This window comes from Dipodomys merriami, unplaced genomic scaffold (assembly GCF_024711535.1).
Source record: "Dipodomys merriami isolate MVZ:Mamm:240054 unplaced genomic scaffold, mDipMer1.0.p SCAF_10, whole genome shotgun sequence".
Lineage (NCBI taxonomy): Eukaryota > Metazoa > Chordata > Mammalia > Rodentia > Heteromyidae > Dipodomys > Dipodomys merriami.
This window is the reverse complement of record NW_027202271.1, coordinates 25231333-25250135: the sequence shown is the minus strand read 5'-3', so window position 1 is coordinate 25250135 and position 18803 is coordinate 25231333. Positions and strand designations below refer to the sequence as shown.

General features: G+C 41.0%; 2 protein-coding genes across 3 annotated transcripts in view; one reads left to right on the top strand and one right to left on the bottom strand.

The window, feature by feature from the left end:
• Nucleotides 1–18803, top strand: part of Ppm1h (protein phosphatase, Mg2+/Mn2+ dependent 1H) — a 200921-nt gene that overhangs the window by 51531 nt on the left and 130587 nt on the right. Inside the window, exon 1 of one of the 2 annotated variants that reach the window (XM_069987877.1) lies at nucleotides 17914–18005. The exons of the other annotated variant lie outside the window; for it this stretch is intronic. Coding sequence (XP_069843978.1) covers nucleotides 17944–18005 — 62 coding nt within the window. The 5' untranslated portion in view covers nucleotides 17914–17943. Of the gene's footprint in view, nucleotides 1–17913; nucleotides 18006–18803 lie in introns of those variants that run through there. 2 annotated transcript variants of the gene reach the window in all.
• On the bottom strand, nucleotides 7708–10903 carry LOC138803775 (ATP-dependent RNA helicase DDX3X-like). The gene has a single exon (XM_069987856.1). It carries the CDS (start codon nucleotides 10242–10244, stop codon nucleotides 8142–8144), a length of 2103 nt encoding a protein of 700 aa, XP_069843957.1. The 5' UTR covers nucleotides 10245–10903; the 3' UTR covers nucleotides 7708–8141.

Genomic DNA, 18803 nt, shown 5'->3' with positions numbered 1-18803 from the left:
CTAACCCTGAGCTCTTTTGCTCAAGGCTAGCACTCTAGCACTTTGGGCCACAATGCCACTTCCAGTTTTCTAGTGGTTAATTGTTGATAAAAGTTTCATAGACTTTCCTCCTCAAGCTGGTTTTGAACCATGATTCTTATATCTCAGCCTCCTAGGTGGATAGGATTATAGGTGTAAGTAACTAGTGCCCAGCCTGTTTTGTAGTTTTAATGATCCAGTTAGTTTAATGATCTGCTCTGTAACGTGAAGCTTATAATATATTCCCGTGTTTAATTTTAGTGCTTCATAATGCTACCTGGCATTCACTCGAGAGACTACTGTGTTTCTGGCACTTTGTGGTAATTCTGTCTAATCTTCATGGAATAGCCATTCAGGAAATTTGAGATCTGGAAGATTGAAATTCGAGGTCAGCCCCAGCAGAAAAGTCTGCTAAAACATAGCAAAAAAAAAAGGCAAGGCTGAAGGCTGTGTCTCAAGTGGTAGAGCACCAGTTAGGCAAGTATAAGATCCTGATTTCAAACTCAAGTATTGTCAAAAGAGAAAAATAAATGATGTCTAGAATTTATGCTACCAATAGAGAGATAAGGTAGGATTTTATCCCAGTCTAACTTGATTTTTAAATTGATGCTATTTTCAGTAAACCTTACTCCCAGTCTTAGTAGGTTTCCAGTGTCTCCTTTTTCAGATTGTTGTTTTTGTGATTAGACAGGCCAGACTCAGTTTTCTTACCTGCAAAAGCAAGTATAAGGTCTACTCCTCCTCCCTTGCAGTACTGTTGGAATGTTACTGGATAAGTGATAAAATGCTAAATGCCTAAAACAGAAGGTGTAGTTCCATTTTCCCATATCAAGCCAATGTTAAGCCATGTTCATCCAACAACCCCATTATTACTATGGTCAGGAAACTTACTTAAACGCAGTGATTGAAACTGCTATAAAGAAGGGATATGAATGCTTGAAAGGAAAAGGTTATGGTTTGTTGGAGATTTAACCTTTTTCCTTGGATAGGACAAGTGCTGAAGTCCGCTGACCCTTCAATATTAAGCGGCAGAAACAGCAGGAGACAGTGATGTGACCTTGTACAACTTGGACCATTTTTCTAGTTCAGTTTCCTTGTCTGAAAGATGAGACCGTTTATAATGTCCAAAGTCTCAGCTCTGATTCTCCATAATCATCAGTTTTAATGACATTGAGCTGTGTGTGTGTGTTTCATTAGTTTCTTGACTTTTTGTTGAATATTTATGAAGTCTTGTAAGGAATACTTTCAAAGGTTCCCATTGTTGATTCTTTCTTGCACCCCCCCACCTCAATTCCCGTAATTTACTCTTTCAGTGTCTTTGGGGTTTGTGTTTTCTTTTAGCTCTTGCCTTGTTTATTCTGAATTCTGGGCTTCTGACTTTTGAATGTCATTTGAGAAGTGAAAGATTAGGCCTACTGAGGAAATCACAGCTAGAATCCCCCACTACTACAGAGTTGACCCTTCCTTGCATTGTTGCAGCTAGAAGCTTTCTCTCGGGATCTGAAAGGCCTGGTGCCAAGCTTGGGGGTCAGATGATAGCTTTGTTTCTTCTCATTCAGATGATCTACTTCCCTAACTTCAGATTTTTTTTTTAACTTCAGATTTCTGACTGCAGAACATTGAATGCTTTGCATTTGTGATTGTTCCATAAAACAATTAGTATAAATTTGGAAGAAGAATTAGGCCATTACTTGGCTGACTGATGTGAATGAGCCGCTATTCAGAGCTTAGACTACTAGCAGCAGATGTGAAAGGATCATTTTCCATCATTTCCTCAGACAGTTAACTTCCTCCAAATGCAGCTAGTGCCATTATTAAAGATAATGCACCAGGCTATCAAAAATGCAAGTCACAGAGGGCTTCATTTTGCAAGTTTAAACATCTTGGTTTACCTGTGGATCAGGAAGTGGGACAGAAACATGGACAAATTGCTACTTCTATAACTTGTTGTGAAATTGTGATCTCCATATATTTGGTGATCTGAACTTGCTTTTTTTTCTCCAGTACTGGGACTGAACTCAGGACTTAGATAGTGTCCCTTAGCTTTTTCACTTAAGGCTGGCACTCTACCATTTGCCCACAGCTCTACTTCTGAATTTTTTATGGTGCACTGAAAATAAGAGTCTATAGAGTTTCCTGCCAGGGCTGGCTATCAACTGAGATCCTCAGATCTCAGCCTCCTCAGTAGTTCAGGTGTCAGCTACCATCATCCAGCCTGACCTTGCATTTTATGCAGACTAAGATTTTTCAATTGAGTAATAGAGCAAATGGGACTGGAAAAGTCAATGGACAACCTTTAAGGCATCATCAGACCTTGTAGGACACAGTGGAAATGTTTCTGCTTTGTGAAAGTGGGAACAATGGGAGAGAGAGCTGCATGTATGTAGGTGGTAGCTGAAAAGTAGACTTTTTAAAGGGAGGCTGTAGAGTCTGTTACAAAAACAAATGGACAAGAAAGGCTTTTTCTACTTTGCAGTCACATATGGCAGGGTTAATGAATGAGCGTCTGCTAGTTAACCAAGCCAGCTGTGTGAGACCCCGCCCCCAAGGGAAAAACTTGGCCTATGTCTGGTGCCTGTTACAAATATATTAATTTATATCTGGGTACCAATCTCTGGGCTGCATCCTCTTGACAGCACGAAGATGAAGAATGCTGAGTTCTGAGTCTTTAGGCTGTTGTCAGTTCACTAGGTTGTAAAGATACCTGACTCATGAAAGCCAATGAAAAAGACAAAATCAGCTGGGTGCCAGGGCTCACACCTGTAATCCTAGCTACTCAGAAGGCTGAAATCTGAGGATCACAGTTCAAAGCTAGCTCAGGCAGGAAAGTCTATGAGACTCTATCTCAAATTAATCACAAAAAGCCAGAAATAGAGCTGTGGCTCAAGTGGTAGAGCACTTGCCTTGAACCCAAAAACTCAGACACAATACCCAGGCCAGAGTTCAAGCCCCAAGACCAGAAAAAAAAAGAAATAAAATCATGAAAATGGTACAAATGAGTGACATTTTCTGAGCATAATTAGAGTAGAAGCTGGGAGAATGTTTGTGAAAGTATTTTCAGTAGGCCTTGAACCAAGTGGAGGGTTTTGTGAATGTTCAGGGGCTCCATCATTTTCACACTTTCACTCACTATATGGAACATATTAAATTTGCCTCTATTACCAAAATAGGAACATTTTTAGTATTAAGACACCCTGAGCCAGGCACCAGTGGCTCACACCTGTGATGACTACTCAGGAGACTGAAATTTGAGGATCGTGGGTCAAACCCAGCCCTGGCAGGTAAGTCCATGAGACTCATGGCTCAAAAGTTTGCTAGTCTTAAGCAGAAGAGTTCAGGGACAGTGCCCAGGCCCTGAGTTCAAGCCTCATAACTGACAAAAAAAAAAAAAAAAAAACACAAAAAAAAAACAAAAAAAAAAAACAGAAAGAAAGAAAGAAAGAAAGAAAGAAAGAAAGAAAGAAAGAAAGAAAGAGAGGGGGTAGGGAGCGAGGAAGGAAGGAAGGAAGGAAGGAAGGAAGGAAGGAAGGAAGGAAGGAAGAAAAGACATCATGGTGGGAAAAAAATGGGTTCTTAGCAAGAGAAGGCAAAGGATATGAAACATCTTACACATTACAGTTGTACCTGAAATTTTTCTTCTATTTCTCTTGTTGGAATTTTAATTTACATTTTCTCCTTAGGGAAGCAACAGTGAAAAGGTTGAGAAACACTGTTTCCTTCCCGACTCTTCTCCCTTTCCCGCCTATCTTTTCTTCTCTCCCTTGCTAATTATTCTCCACTATTTGAACTATTTTGAACATATTTCTAACACATCTTAAAAACTTGAAACAATCTCTTTACAAGTAATTCTGTTCCAGAACAAAGCTCAAAATTATATACTATATCTAGTACTCATTAAGGTAAAATATGTCTGCAGCACAATCAGATTGGTTTGGAAGGAGGAGGAAAATGGGACTTGTTAACTTTCACGATAGCATCTTGGACTAATGTACTTTATATGGAAATCTTCAATTTCCCACTAAACTGTATATTCTCTCTCTCTTTTAAGACAGGATTTCTTTGTAGCCCAAACTCATGATCTTCCTTTCTCCAGCTCCCCAGTGCTGGAATTACAGTTATATACCACCATACCAAATTTATTAATAAATACCTATTTTATTAAGAAACTCAACTATTCACGTATGTACCATTTTAATTTTTGTTTTGTTTAACTCAATTTTTATTTCCTTTGTTTCTTAATGCTCTAGAATTTATGTCTTATGGCTTGGCTGAACTTGGAGAATACATGTGATGTTATACAGCTGTTCCTACCCATCAGGAGAGCTGTCCCACTCATAATATAGGCTCTCTCAATCAAGATATTTATTTGATGGCTTGGCTAGGATAGTATTCACCATTTCTTCCACTTGTTCAAGTATGTCTATCTCCATAAAATTCAGAAGTCATACGTGAGATGCTAAGGATGCTCTTCACCTAAGGATGTCAGTAACTTCATGGTTTTTGCCCAAACCAGTTTTATCCCTGAGGATTGCAAATGACTGTTTGCTACCTATCCATTTTTCTATGTATATTCTGGTATTTCTATAAACTACTTTTCTTTACATCTTAGATCAGGAAGGCTACTGTTCACAAAGTAGCACTAATAGTAGGTTCAGTGGTTTCAGACAGATGACTTCCTGTTGCATCCTCACATGTTGGAAGACACACTAAAGAGCTCTCTGCCACCTCTTCATAAGAGCATCAATCTCATTTACAGGGGCTCTTCTTCAAAGGCGCTTCCTCTTCATCACATGTGGGGGGTTATGACTTTAACCTATGAATTTTGACAGTGACACAAACATTTGTTGTACAAATGTTTACTAACTATAAAGAACTATAGCTCTTCCTAAATTATCTAAAGTCATTGTTTAATTCTTTCCTTTAATTATGTAAAAGGAAATTGTTTTCCCTTGATTACTTATTTTCAAAATAAATAGCTAGGATAATAAATTATCTCCAATGGCAGAAATTTAGGGTTTGTTTTTTTTAACTGTGGCTGGACTTACTATTTTTTTCCTGCTAAAACCTGTTTTTGATGCTCAAGTCGTCATGAATTTAACCAGTTAAAAGGCCCTTCAAACACATTCCTGTCATCTGAAATACTCTATTGACTTTAAGTGATTTTCTTTCACTCTCTAGCCTAAAGCAGTCTCTGGCTCACTTCGTACTTTCAATATCATAACTGAATCCAGCCATTTTACCATGAATCCCTAGCTTCCTTAGTTGGGAATGGTTCTTAGAAACCAGCATCTGGAAGGTCACAGTGCTCACTTCAGAGTATCCTTACTTCCAGTCGTTAAGTAGATGCAGTTATGTTTGTTTCACCATTTGAGTTTATACTGAATTGAACTGAAATTAAACATATGGTTTTTCTTAACTTGGATTTAATTTATATTTATGGCTATTTCTATATCCTAATAATATTTGAGGGTCAGTTTCAAATTTCAGAACTGATACATCTACAGCAAAATAGTGAAAATACAACCCCTAGAAAGTCAATTCTTGTTAAGAATGTGGCTAAGGGCTGGGAAGGTGGCTCAGTGGTAGAGTGCTTGTCTCGCATGCATGAGGCCCTGGGTTCGATTCCTCAGCACCACATAAACAGAAAAGGCCAGAAGTGGTGCTGTGACTCAAGTGGTAGAGTGCTAGCCTTGAGCTGAAGAGCTGAGGGGCAGCGCCAAGGCCCAGAATTCAAGCCCATTGACTGACAAAAAAAAAAAAAGAAAAGAAAAGAAAAAAACAATGTGGCTAACTTTAAATGGTGGTGCTTATTGAAAGCAACTACTCTGACAGAAAAGATTTTAACTCCTAAAGGTATAACCAGGAATTTTCTCCAAAAAAGTTAAACTCAATTGTATGTTACAAGAGCACCAAGAAACATTACCAACCAGAGGTTATGATGCTGTACAGAGACCAGAATACATCTTCAGTGTTTCAGCATGTCACTTTGAATAATTCATTTCCTCAGGCTTACTGTAGAACCAACAATCTTGAGATCAGGGAGGGGAAAAAAAACCTTTGTATGAGAATGTGAAACCAATGACTTTGCATGTTACCTTTCCTTGCAGTTAAAGAGCAATTCTTAACTTCAGTATTTAAGCCTGAAATAAAATGTATGTATAGACCTGAAAAGTAAAATTGTAAAAATGTTAAACAAATTTTAAGACTTACTTTTTATTTCATAGGTGTTTGGAAGTTACTTGCAGTGACAATGTTGCACTCTTCACTATGTTTTTGGTTTGTTCTTAATTATAGGGCCTATTTTTTCTTTCTTAACGTTCTTTTTAAATATTTATTCATGTGTTTATTTTTCTTGCTGTACTGGGGTTTGAACTCAGGGCCTTCCACGTTTCAAAGCTGGTAATCCTTACAAGTTGCAATTTTTTTTTTTGGTCAGTAATGGGTCTTGAACTCTGGGCCTGGGTGCTGTCCCTGAGCTCTTCAGCTTAAGGCCATCACTCCACCACTTGAGCCACATCACCACTTCCAGTTTTCTGGTGGTTTACTGGGTATGAATGCCTCAGTCTTTCCTGCCTAGGCTGGCTCTGAACCACAATCCTCAGATCTCAGCCTCCTGAGTAGCTAGGGTTACAGGCATGAGCCACTGGTACCTGGCTAAGTTGCAATTATTTTTTAAAAATACATTAGAAAAGTTTAGTTTTAATTATTCCATTCCATCTCTCCCACAAATGATCCCTTTAGTTATGTTTTTATCATTTTTCATTAAATTATTTCAATACTTTTATTATATACATCCATATTCTAATTTTCTCAGATAAAAGTACAGCTGGGCACCTGTGGTTTATGCCTGTAATCCAAGCTACTTAGGAGGGTGAGATCTGGGGATGGTGGTTTGAAGCCAGCCTCAGCATTTCCCATAAGACTCCTAACTCCAATTAACTACCCAAAAAGCCTCAAGGACAACCGTGGCTCTAGCGATAGAGAGCTAGCCTTGTGCAAAAAGCTCAGGGACAGTGCCCAGGACCAGGCAGTTCAGGTTCCAGGACTAACTGGATCAGCATCTACTATATCCTAGAGATCACAGTATTAAGTAGATTCCCCAAAACAAAAACTCTTATTTCCATGAAATGTTACCATTTGTTAGTGCATTGAATATGAGCTTTAAAATAATGTGAAAGTTCAAAACCGAAAAAATAGTTAACTGTTTTTTTTGGGAGGGGGGGGTTGGTTGTGGGACCTGAACTCTGGGCCTGGGCACTGTCCCTCAGCTCTTCAGCTCAAGGCTAGCGCTCTACTTGAGCCACAGCCCCGCTTCCAGCTTTTTCTGCTTATGTGGTGTTGAGGAATCGAACCCAGGGCCTCATGCATGCAAGGCAAACACTCTACCACTGAGCCACCTCCCCAGCCAAATCAATTAACCTTTAAATTACAAGAACACATACTCTGCATTTTGATAGTTTATGGCCAATTTAAAAAATCATCAGTTATTTGCTCACCCTATACCTATTATGTAACTTGTAGAAATTTGTCCCAGGCCCAGAGTTCAAGCCCCATGATCGACAGAAAAAAAAAAAAAAAAAAAGCACTAAAGTCAGTTTATAAAGTTATAGATATTATTTTAAGGGCTTTTTTAACCTGTGTATTTATGAAAACACATGAAGTGTACATTCAGTCTAGTACATTCAATCTCAGACTTGGTGCTTTTTTTAAAATTTTATTTTAGCTCAAGTTCAGCAAATTTGTCAAAACAATTGATATCTGGGGCATTACTGAGCCAACAAGATATCAAAATAAAAAGTTGTGTAAAGTTAAAGGCACAGTATATTAACAAACAAATGATTGTCAGTCACAAAATTATAAATGTAGTTTGAGGGTAAGGCGGGAGGGGAGTTAATTCAAACTAACGCAATAAATTTTCAAACCACCTTCCAAAGAGGGCTGCTGATTGTGCCTTTTTTATATTTTCTTGTGACCTTGAGCTCTCAAATTTTTTTTTTCCCTTTGGAGAATCACAGCTGGTAATATACTTTGAGCTCCTGAAGCTACACAAGGTATAGTCTGGCTAAGTTACATGTGGTTTCCATATTAGCTTGTTTGGCAGGGTGACCTACTGCAAAACAGGCTCAGTTACCCCACCAGTCAACCTCCTGGGAGTTATAGTTTCCTCCATATCCATCACTGTTGTAAAAGCCTCCATAGCCACCTCCACCAAACCCTCGGCTGCTGCTATGGCCACCTCCACCACTCCGGCTGCTGCTCACACGGCTGTTGCTGAAACTGGAACTGCTGGCACCACTACTTTGGCGATAGTCTCTCGCACCAAAGCCTCCGCTAAATCTATTGCTCTTTGAACGTCCACGGCTGCTACCCTTGTAGTGGTATTCAAAAGCCATGTTTTCTAACCAAGATGGCACCTCTTGTTTTGCTTCAATAAGAAGATCCAATAAATCCTTAGTAATATTTATGTTCCTCTCATTTAAGAATGAAGTAGCAAGGCCAAGGTTTCCAACGCGTCCTGTACGGCCGATGCGATGGACATATTCTTCGATATCACTAGGCAAGTCAAAGTTGATGACATGTTTCACATTTGAAATATCTAGCCCTCTTGCTGCTACTGCTGTAGCCACCAGAATTGGGCTTTTTCCGGAACGGAACTGGCGGAGGGCCTCTTCCCTATCTCTCTGAGAACGGTCTCCATGGATGCTGGTACATGCATACCCTTCGTGGTATAAGAAATCCTCCAGGGAATCTGCACCTTTTTTGGTCTCCACAAACACTAAGGTGAGTGAATCTTTCCCTGTGGCATTGAGGAGGTCAAGCAGAAATGACCGTTTGTCTGGTTCTTCCACCCAAACTACTTTCTGTGTAATGTTCTCAGAAGTAGACCCAACTCTTCCTATGGCCAGGAAGATATATTCATCCAAGAAATCACGCGCTAGCATCTGTATTTCCTTCGGAAAAGTAGCACTAAACATCATAGTGTGGCGGACACCTTTTGGAGGCATAGTGTCTTGCTCAACTATCCTGCGTATCTGAGGTTCAAACCCCATATCCAGCATCCGGTCAGCTTCATCTAACACCAAGTATTTGCAGAAATCCAATCCAATCTTTCCTCTTTCCATCATATCCACCAGGCGGCCTGGCGTGGCTACCAGCAAGTGGCACCCGCGTTCTAAGTCTCGAATCTGCTGGCCGATATCGGCGCCACCGTACACCACGCAGGGACGGACTCTAGACCGGTACGAGAACTTTCTGGCTTCCTCATAGATCTGTACTGCCAGTTCTCTTGTCGGTGCCAACACCAGGGAGATGGGGTATTGTTTGCGGCGCCCGTACCTTCCGTTTTCCTTCATGGCTCTCAAAGCCTCCCCTGGACCATCTGAATAAATCTGACTCAAGATGGGCAAGAGAAACGCTGCAGTTTTTCCAGACCCCGTTTGGGCACAGGCCATCAAGTCTCTTTTCTCCTTGATAATAGGAATAGCGTGTTTCTGCACCGGCGTCGGGCGAGTGTAACGAGTAAGTTCAATGTTTCCCATGATAATTTCTCCCATCTCCACGTCGCTGAAACTCTCGATGTGCGGAGGGCAGTTGTTGCCCGTCGCTTCCACAGGAATGTCGTCGTACTTCTCAAAGTTAATCCCCGTGTTGCCTCCGGAAAAGAGTTCTTGCTCCAAGCGCTCGCTCGGCGGCAGGGGCTTGGACCAGTCGTCTTCGTCCGACCGGTCGCACCAGCGACTGTTCCCGGCGCGTTCAAACTTGCCGAAGCCGCTTCGGTCACTGCGGCTGCTGCTGACGCCATCGTAGTCGCTCCGCCCCCGGTCGTCAAACCTTCCCCGGGACCCGCTGCCGCGGTCGCTGAAGAAGCTGGACTTGCCCCTCGAATCACTACGAGACCCGAAGCTGCTGTAGGCATCCTTCTCCTTACCGGAGCTCCACCCGACACCGTCCCGGTCGTAACACGCCCTGGCCGCGTCGCGGTTCCGTAAGTGAGGAGGGATATAGCGGCCTTTGCTGGCCGTGCTTCCTCCGGCCTGATTCTCCGGAGAAGCGTTCAAGTCTAGGCCCGAAAGCTGCTGGTCCAGCCCAACAGCATTTTCTACCGCCACATGACTCATCCCTGAAGGGTACGGCGACCGCGAGTCTTCCGCCGCTGCCTCTGAGCGAGGGTTAGCTTCGCCACAAACGCCTTCCCGCACGAGAACGGTGGCGGCTCCGGAGTGCATGGCGTGCGTGCGCGGCCCACGGATGTAATCTAGCCACTCAAAGGCTGCTACGTCAGCACGTACGCACGGCCGCTCGTAAGCACGTCGCCATGGGCACCTCCCACAGCCAACTCCCTCCTCCTCTTCCTCCTCCTCAGGTCGCGCTGGCGTTTATTCCTAACCTCGCGAGATGTCCTACTCGCTGCCTTCCCGACCTCGCGAGATGTCCTACTCGCTGCCTTCCTAATTTCGCGAGATTTCCTACTTAGTGCCGTCGCCCCTCATTGTCCCGCGTTGGAGCCCGCCGGGAGGGGTCGGGGTGGCAGGGGGGGGTGTCCAGTGATGTCCTGTTCCGTTTGAGTTTCCTTCCCTGGTTCTTTGTGAATACCGGAGTCTCCGGCTCGAAGATCTCGCGAGAACTGGGCCTTGTCTCCTCCTGCCCTTCAACAAGAAGGCTTTCAAAGTTCCCCTGGGCCTCCCGTCTCCCCTTTCCTCTCCTGTGCGCCCAGTCTCATGTTCCTTCCCGCCTGCCTCTCCTCCTGCCTCTTCCGTTCCCGGGCTTGGAGATGCCGTGGGATGTTTCTGGTCTAATTAGCACTCACTCTAGGGCAGCGGGTCTCGTGGCCACAGGGATCCAGCGCGGTGGCCATTTTGTGGAGCAGGAAAAAAAAAAAGCAAAAAACGGTGACGAATGGGGTTCAGAGTGGGGGCGGGGCGGGGGGGGGTGTCCCGGAGGGAGTGGGGGGATTAAAGGAGAAGAAGGAACGAGTGGTGACCCCCGGGGGGTTGGGGCGGTACATTTTTATCATCTGAAAACTGAGGCAGGGGGACATGTTTTAATACTTTGTAAATTCGACTTCTAAGTAGCTACAACTAACTCCCCCCCCCCCCCCACACACACACACACACCCGTCCCCTGGCTCACTAGCCTAGGCCGGCCCAGAGCTCTCAGTCCTCCTGCTTCAGCCTCTGGCGTGCTGAGGTTACAAACTTGCATCACTATGGCCACCTCATAATTGCCAGATTAGTGGGCACTTGAACTTTTCTTAACCCCCCCCCCCAAAAACTTTGGTCCTTCTTAGAACTATACCCAAGACAGAGTCGGGTACTGGTGGCTCCTACCTATCGTCCTTAGTTACCTCGGGAGTCTGAGCTCTGGAGATAGCAGTTCAAAGCCAGCCAGGGCAGAAAAGTCCGTAAGACTCTTGTCGCCATTCTGTGGTTCAAGTGGCAGACCATCAGCCTTGAGCAGAAAAGCTCAGAGTGAAGCCCTGAGTACAAGCCCTGGTACACACACACACACACACACACACACACACACACACCCCACCACCACCACCACCACCACCACCACCACCATCACATTAACTCTCTAGGCTTCTGGATCGAAGTTGGTCAGTCTTTTTTATCTGCACTGTAGGACTGTTGTTGAGACAGGTTTGGGGTCAAAGGGGACACATTTACCACTATCTAAAATTAGTTGGTTTTCTTTTTTTCTGGATTCCATTTTCACTAAATGGGACAAACCTTTAGGGGAGGCCAAAATGAGATGTACCATTATGATATAGTGTCATATTAATCATTCTAGTAAAAATGTTATTTGAATTAACACCTATTGTTACTTTTGACATGGGAGCTGTTAGATGGCAGTTTTCCATTCGGGCTGGATGTTGCTAAATAATCTGAATGGCATTTAACTCCTTTTATTGTAGCCACTTCTCTCATTAGGAACAAGTTTCCTATTCCTATGCGTTGACTTTCCCTCCACTTCTTTGTTACCATTTCTCTCATGTTCCCCATCTCTTCCTAACATGTACACTCTCAGTCAATGTTACTCAAGTCTCCCTTCCCCCTTGCACCCTTATTTTGGTTTAGTTGGTAGTGGGTCTTGAACTTCAGGCCTGAACTAGTGCTGTCCCTGAGCTCTTTTATTCATGGATAGTGCTCTATTACTTTGAGCTGTAATGCCACTTCTGTTTTTCTGGTGGTTAATTGGAAGTAAAAGTCTTAGGGCTGGCTGCCTGGGCTGGCTTAGAACCCTGATTTTCAGATCTCAGCCTTCTGAGTAGCTAGGATTACAGGCATGAGCCACCAGCACCCAGCCAGAATTCTTATTCTTTACCTCTTCATTGGGAATCTCCATATCCCTAGTTAAGCTCCTGCCACTCAAAGTGACTGATCCCCCTTCCATCCCCAAGTTCATGTTCCTGCCACTATAACTCCATTCCTTACCAGGATCTACTTTCCATCTGGCAGATTCTTGGACTTTTGCCTCTGGCAGTGGTAACCACCACTAGTAATGTATGTAAACTACTGACAACCTTATTATATTCAAGTATCTAAATTATATACTTACAAACTAGAAGTCTCACATGCTTAGTAGAATGAGGCAAGAAAATTACAGTGCCTGGCTAAAGCAAAGGAAGCATATTTCATTGAGATCAGTGCTGAATCAGTGAACCATGAACATCACCACTACTGGGGAACTTTTCTCAGGTCAGTCTCTGGAATGGAGCCCCAAAATGATGTTTAAGAAGCACTCCAGGCACAAACAAATCTCATAGACATACAGAAATGTGAGAATTAGTCTAAATAGTAGAGGTCAGGATTCTCAATGTACTTTCATAGAAACAATGTCATCACTTGCATTTGTAAGCATTTTGTACACCTTATTAGGTTATAGGTTAGTAAACTTTCCAAATAGAAGTGAGTCTAACCACTATTTGGTATTGTTCTCAGTCAAACTGTACTACGTAAATCCACAAATTTTTGGACTAACAGTATTTTTGAAAATGTAAGATGTAAGAATTTGTATTACTCATTATTTGGTGATTAATTTATATTTGTGTCAATGCAGGAAGGTCATGTTGCAACCAACATTCAAAACTATAATTTCAAACATAACAAAATGAAAATTACCCCCATGCCCTTTTTATGAAGAAAAATTCTTCCTCCTGATTTCCTGTCTTAGGCTCCTGGTTCCGCTATTAAAATTTCATTCTCAGCCATTGAGAGCCTCTTTCTTATTACAGCCAGGATTCTGGAACAATGAAGTCTATTTTAATCTCAAGGATAAAATGCATTAAGGAAGGTAAACAGTTACCTCACTTTGACACTGGAATTTCCAACTGCGACTTATGTAAGTTCTTCTATCTCAGGGTCATGGTTGGGAGTGCTGAATTCATTTCCTTAGTTGCTAAATTTCTAATGACTGAACATCTTGGTCTCTTGGTGGTAAGCTTCAGTAATAGTTTTCTACACGAATTTAACTTTTACTCCTAGAATACAACTTAACTTTTAATCCTCAAAATAAACCTGATTGGCTCTCTTAATAAAATTCAGTGGTTGGGAGATTGAATATTGTTGAACAGCTACTCTCAGGTGTGTACCCTACTGGTTGTGTCTGGTCACATTGTCAGAAATGTTCTACTTTTTGTTCTTAAGTTGTTTTCCACTTTTGCTTCTTAGCACAGGATAGTTCTGTAAATTTTTAAGTTCATCTTAATAATTTAAGTCCAAGTTATTACTCCTCCATGAAGTAACCTTTCATTCAGCAAGTGTCTTACTGCTTGTGTATATCAGGAACTACACTAGTCTCTAAGGATCCAAAGTCAAATACGACTCTTATCCCTGCCTTCAAAGTGCTTATGATTTAATAATTATAGTATAAATTAAATGCGTTGAGAATTGAAGTATAGATTCTTTAACTTGCAATTGGTAGCTATCCAAAGAAATTATTATGGAATGTTGGCATTAATCAGACATTTCAAGGACAATCTTGAGAACAGCTATATCTAGAGGCTCCAGTTGGACAATGTATTACTAATCTGTACTCTTATGTAATCTTCCTCTTTCACCTTCCTTTCTGTCTCTGTATCTCTGTCTTTCCTTCCCTCACCTTTATTTTTCATTTTCCATGCAAAGTCTCTTATTCTTAGGTCAGGTGGCCTTTTGTAGACCACAGAGCAACTTTATGTGTGGGGTTGAGGAGGGAAAGAATGGCTACAACAAAAGGATTCTGTGTGGATAAAAACATGTCTTTGCTAGGTTTCTGCATTTTACTTTCAGTACTCCTGATTCCCACAGTAGCACCTTTTTATAGTTAAAGAAACATTTTAAACAGTTCAAATTATTATGCTACCTTAACTTGTCATCTCTCTGACAAACCGCAGCCACTTTGCTTGAGATATTTGGGGCTTACCATACAAGTCTTGATCCCAAGCTCATTTTCTGATAGAAGTGCTTATAATTAAACACATTGTCTACCTTTGGTATATAGACTTACTTTCGTTGAAGCCAAGTGTTGTATAAAATTTATAGTAGGCTATGGATTTTATACTGAGCTAGAACAAACCAAAGTGAAATGGAATCATTTGTGCTAATCGCCACAGAATCAAACAGGAACTTTAAGGAAATATGAAAATCCCAATGCAAACCAGGTTTTCCTAAAAATGAGATTTTTTTAGCTTGGCCTAGTCAACCTGAGCTGACATTATAAGGAAACTAATCCTATTTTAATCCTTACAAAGAAAGTGTCTAAAATAACTTAGTATTGACCAGTCCACTTTTAAAATGATGTCTTGCTCAGGCCACCTTACAAAACCTGATTCTGCTATAACAACAGGGCAGTTTTCTAGGATCTAACCTGATGTATGACTCACTAATAAAATCAATTGATCATTAACATCACTTTGAAGAAATTTTATTTTTTAATATAAACAATAGTAAATCCCAGGTAAAATATTTTAAGCATTAAAAAATAGGCAGGCTTAGAACTTAATTCATTACATAGTATATGAAGGCAAAAATGAATTCATTTATTGAGTGCCTACTCCCTGATACATGACTTGACATAGGGGGTAGGGAAACATAACCCAAATGCACATACAATATTCTGAATAAGATGGGCGTCGGTAGCTCACATCTGTAATCCTAGCTACTCAGGAGGCTGAGATCTGAGGATCAAGGTTCAAAGCCAGCTCAGGCAGGAAAGTCCATGAGACTCTTACCTCCAATAAACCACCAGAAAACTAGAACTGACGCTGTGGCTAAAGTGGTAGAGCACTCACCTTGAGCTGAAGAGCTGAGGGACAGCACTCAGGCCCAGAGTTCAAGCCCCATGACCAACCAAAATTAAAATTCTGAATATATTTTCATTTTACTAACATATTGGTAGTTCACCTTATCCATTTTATTAAAGAGTATATTGCACATCCACTTTAAATAGTTTATAAGCAGCACATTTGTCTTATTCAATGTCACAGCAAGTCTCCTCATACTTTCTAGCTTTTTTGAGAGAAGAGTAATGGATTTACCTAAAGTGTCACCTATACTGGCCCTTCTGGGGCCTCAAGGCTTAAATTGGCTTGTAAGTTGGAGAGTCTTGGATAATTAACTGAGCTTTTTCCTAGGTCTGGGGACACAAAAATGTTTGATCAGATAAGTTTTCAAAGGGGTATTTGGTATCTTTGTTCAGGCTTTAAGCTGGAAAACGAACAAACATTTTCTGCAAGTTAATTAACCTAGGGGTGAGGATTTTCCAAAACAAATTATTTTTAGATATAGTGTATATAAAATAGAACAAGCAAAAGCCAAAGACTGAAGTAACAATGTTATTCAGTAATACTGTGATTGACAAAGTATGTTGGAGTACTAAAACCATGTTCCATGTCATAATCCCTTCTTGCAATCTCTGTTGCTATGTGCAACTCATTTCAAGAACATTATTTTTATGAACACAGTACCATTAAAAAAACTCAGTTTCTATTAGGAAATGCAAGAATGGTATATGATATTGATGCAGAAAATAAAATAAGGATAATGAGAGTACATTCTCATATTTAACATTAGGAACATTAAGGTATTTGATGTAAAACACTTAAAATAGTTGTTTTCCAAAAAATAACTACTTTCATTATCCCCATCTTACTAATGACAAACAGGCACAGAAAGGAATTTACTGAAAATTATACCAATTGACTGATCCAGGATTCAAATTTAGGAAGTTTGGTTCTAGTCTCTGGTCCCCCTTACCCTCCTATCACAGCACTTCCCAAATTTCCAGCAAAACTTTTTTGTGTGTGTGAAAATACCATACAGAGGGGTTACAATTACATTGGCAAGATAATGAGTACATTTCTTATCAAGCATTGTTGCCTCCTCCTTTGTTTCCCCTTCCCATCCCTTCCCGTCTTCTACCCACCTACCCCCCACCCCATCCATTAAAACTTTTTTGCCTGCTGTCCCCTACCTGCTCTTTCCTGTTTACTTTGAATAGCCTCCTCCTCTTCTGTGAAAGATGGTACCCATTTATTTTCTAAAGCAAGGACTTGGAATGCTAAGTGAATTAGGATTTAACACTTCTTACCACTGAACAATACTCTTCTGTGTAACACCGCTCCTCTTGTTTTGCATTAAGGTTTATAACAACAGAACCCCCAGTTGTCCAGTACTTTCTTTATCCAACAAGACTGACAACAAAACTCATTCAAGATTGTGTCTGAAATTTTGTGTCTGAGGAATTTGCTGATTACAAACTTACTGGGGTCTGATGACTCAGATGTGTAATCCTACCTTCTCAAGGAGGCTGAGATCTGAGAATGATCTGAGAATGATGGTTCAAAAGCCAGCCTGGGCAGAAAAGTCCCTGTGAGACTCTTATCTCCAGTTAACCACTCAAAAACTGGAAGTGGAGCTGTGGCTCAAACTGGTAGAGAACTAGACTTGGGCAAAAAAAAAAAAAAAAGAAAAACCAGGGACAGTGCCCAGGCCCTGAGTTCAAGTCCCATGACTGAAAAAGGGGGAAAAAAACTTATTTCATAACTAGGATGTAATTCAGTGGTAGAATGCTTGTCTAACAAGTTCAAGGGCCTGGGTTAGATTCCTCCAGTGATAGATAGATAGATAGATAGATAGATAGATAGATAGATAGATAGATAGATAGATAGATAGATGATAGATAGATAGATAAATAGATGATAGATACATAGAGACATAGAGACATAGATTATAGATAGAGAGACAAATGGACAGATAGATAAGTACTTGATGTATGTAGAGATTAGAATATTTTAGAATATTGCTTTTGGCTTGATATTAGTTTCAGGCTGTTTTTAAGTTTGTGTTTTTCAATTACATATTTAAAATGGACTTTCCACTTATGAAAACCATACATTTCTCTCACATTGTTCATCGTATTGATACATCTGCCTAGTAAATAAGAGACCTTCTTTATAAAAACATAACACATTACTTTTTTGAAAATTTCCAACAGCCACTAAAAGCTATCTAAAAATGATTTGGGGGGGGGAGAGCATGCACACATGCCCATGCACATACATACCCACACATATGTGCGTGCTAGTACTGGGACTTGAACTCAGGGCCAGGACACTATTTCTTAGCTATTTTGCTCAAGGCTGGCACTATACCACTTGAGCCACTCCTCCACTTTTAAGAGGTTAATTGGAAATAAAAGTCTCACATGGACTTTTCTGTCCAGGCTGGCTTCAAACTCTTATCCTGAGATCTCAGCCTCCTGAGCAGCTAGGATTACAGGCATGAGCCAGCAACTATAAATATTGTGGTAAACCCCAAAAATTTTGACTTTATTTAGCACAAACTTGAAAACTTCAGTTCAGACTCATCTGGCCTCAGATGCTACTTCACCTGTGACGTTTGCTGTACCTCTTCTCTTGTAGACTGTTTTCCTTTGTGTTCTATGATACACCCCTCAATTGGAGCAAAATCCAGTTTTTGTAAGAAGATGAATGGACTGAATGTGTGAGTCTCCAAAAAACAAATCAAAAAAGAAAAAAAATCCCTATTTGGTTTCACGTGGCCCTACAGAGCAGCAGTGTGGCTTTGCATGGGAACTGAGCCAGTGTCTAACAAAGGACAGATTTCCTTATATAAATATGGAAGTTGGACATCGATAACAGTGCTTTTGCCATGAGGACCCAGAGGATAATTGAAAGGAAATCCCTAGAGGCAACTTTCTGATATTTACTTCACTATGTTAAAGGTCATTTCTAAGCAACCCAGTATGAGGAAGAAAATATATGTAGATAGGGAGATCTTGGGGACAACATCACATCTTCTTTTGAGTGTTTGTTTTTTAATTTTCAGTTCTTACATTGATAAGAGTAACAAAGCTAAAGATAGTTCCCACATGTTAGTATCAAAGCTCATTCCAGCTAATATTACTAGGGAGGTCATGATACATGTTAAGTTCACTCAAACCTGTGGCTCTCTCCCTTATTTCACTTGTGTAATCTATGTGACCATGTAAAATTGACAGTATTCAGTGGCTTTTCATTTACAGAAATAATTGCCTCCCTACATGGTACCAAAACATGAAAGTCTTAAATCATAAGAAAGAGGAAAAAAAGTTTCATTCTGTCTCTTTTAGAACTCTCTGGTGACATCTGACTGGTGTTACCTGCACTGACAGGAGTGACCTCCCATTCCTTTTCCCACCTGGAGGTGTTTGAATCTGTGCCACAGAAGCTGCCATTCTATTGACCTTCCAGGTGTGTTTGCCAGTGTTTCTTATCAAAGGATTAGGTTCCTGGTGGAGTC

Excerpts from the sequence above, each read along its gene's own strand:
- LOC138803775 (XM_069987856.1), bottom strand. The coding sequence starts at position 10,244 with ATGCACTCCGGAGCCGCCACCGTTCTCGTGCGGGAAGGCGTTTGTGGC.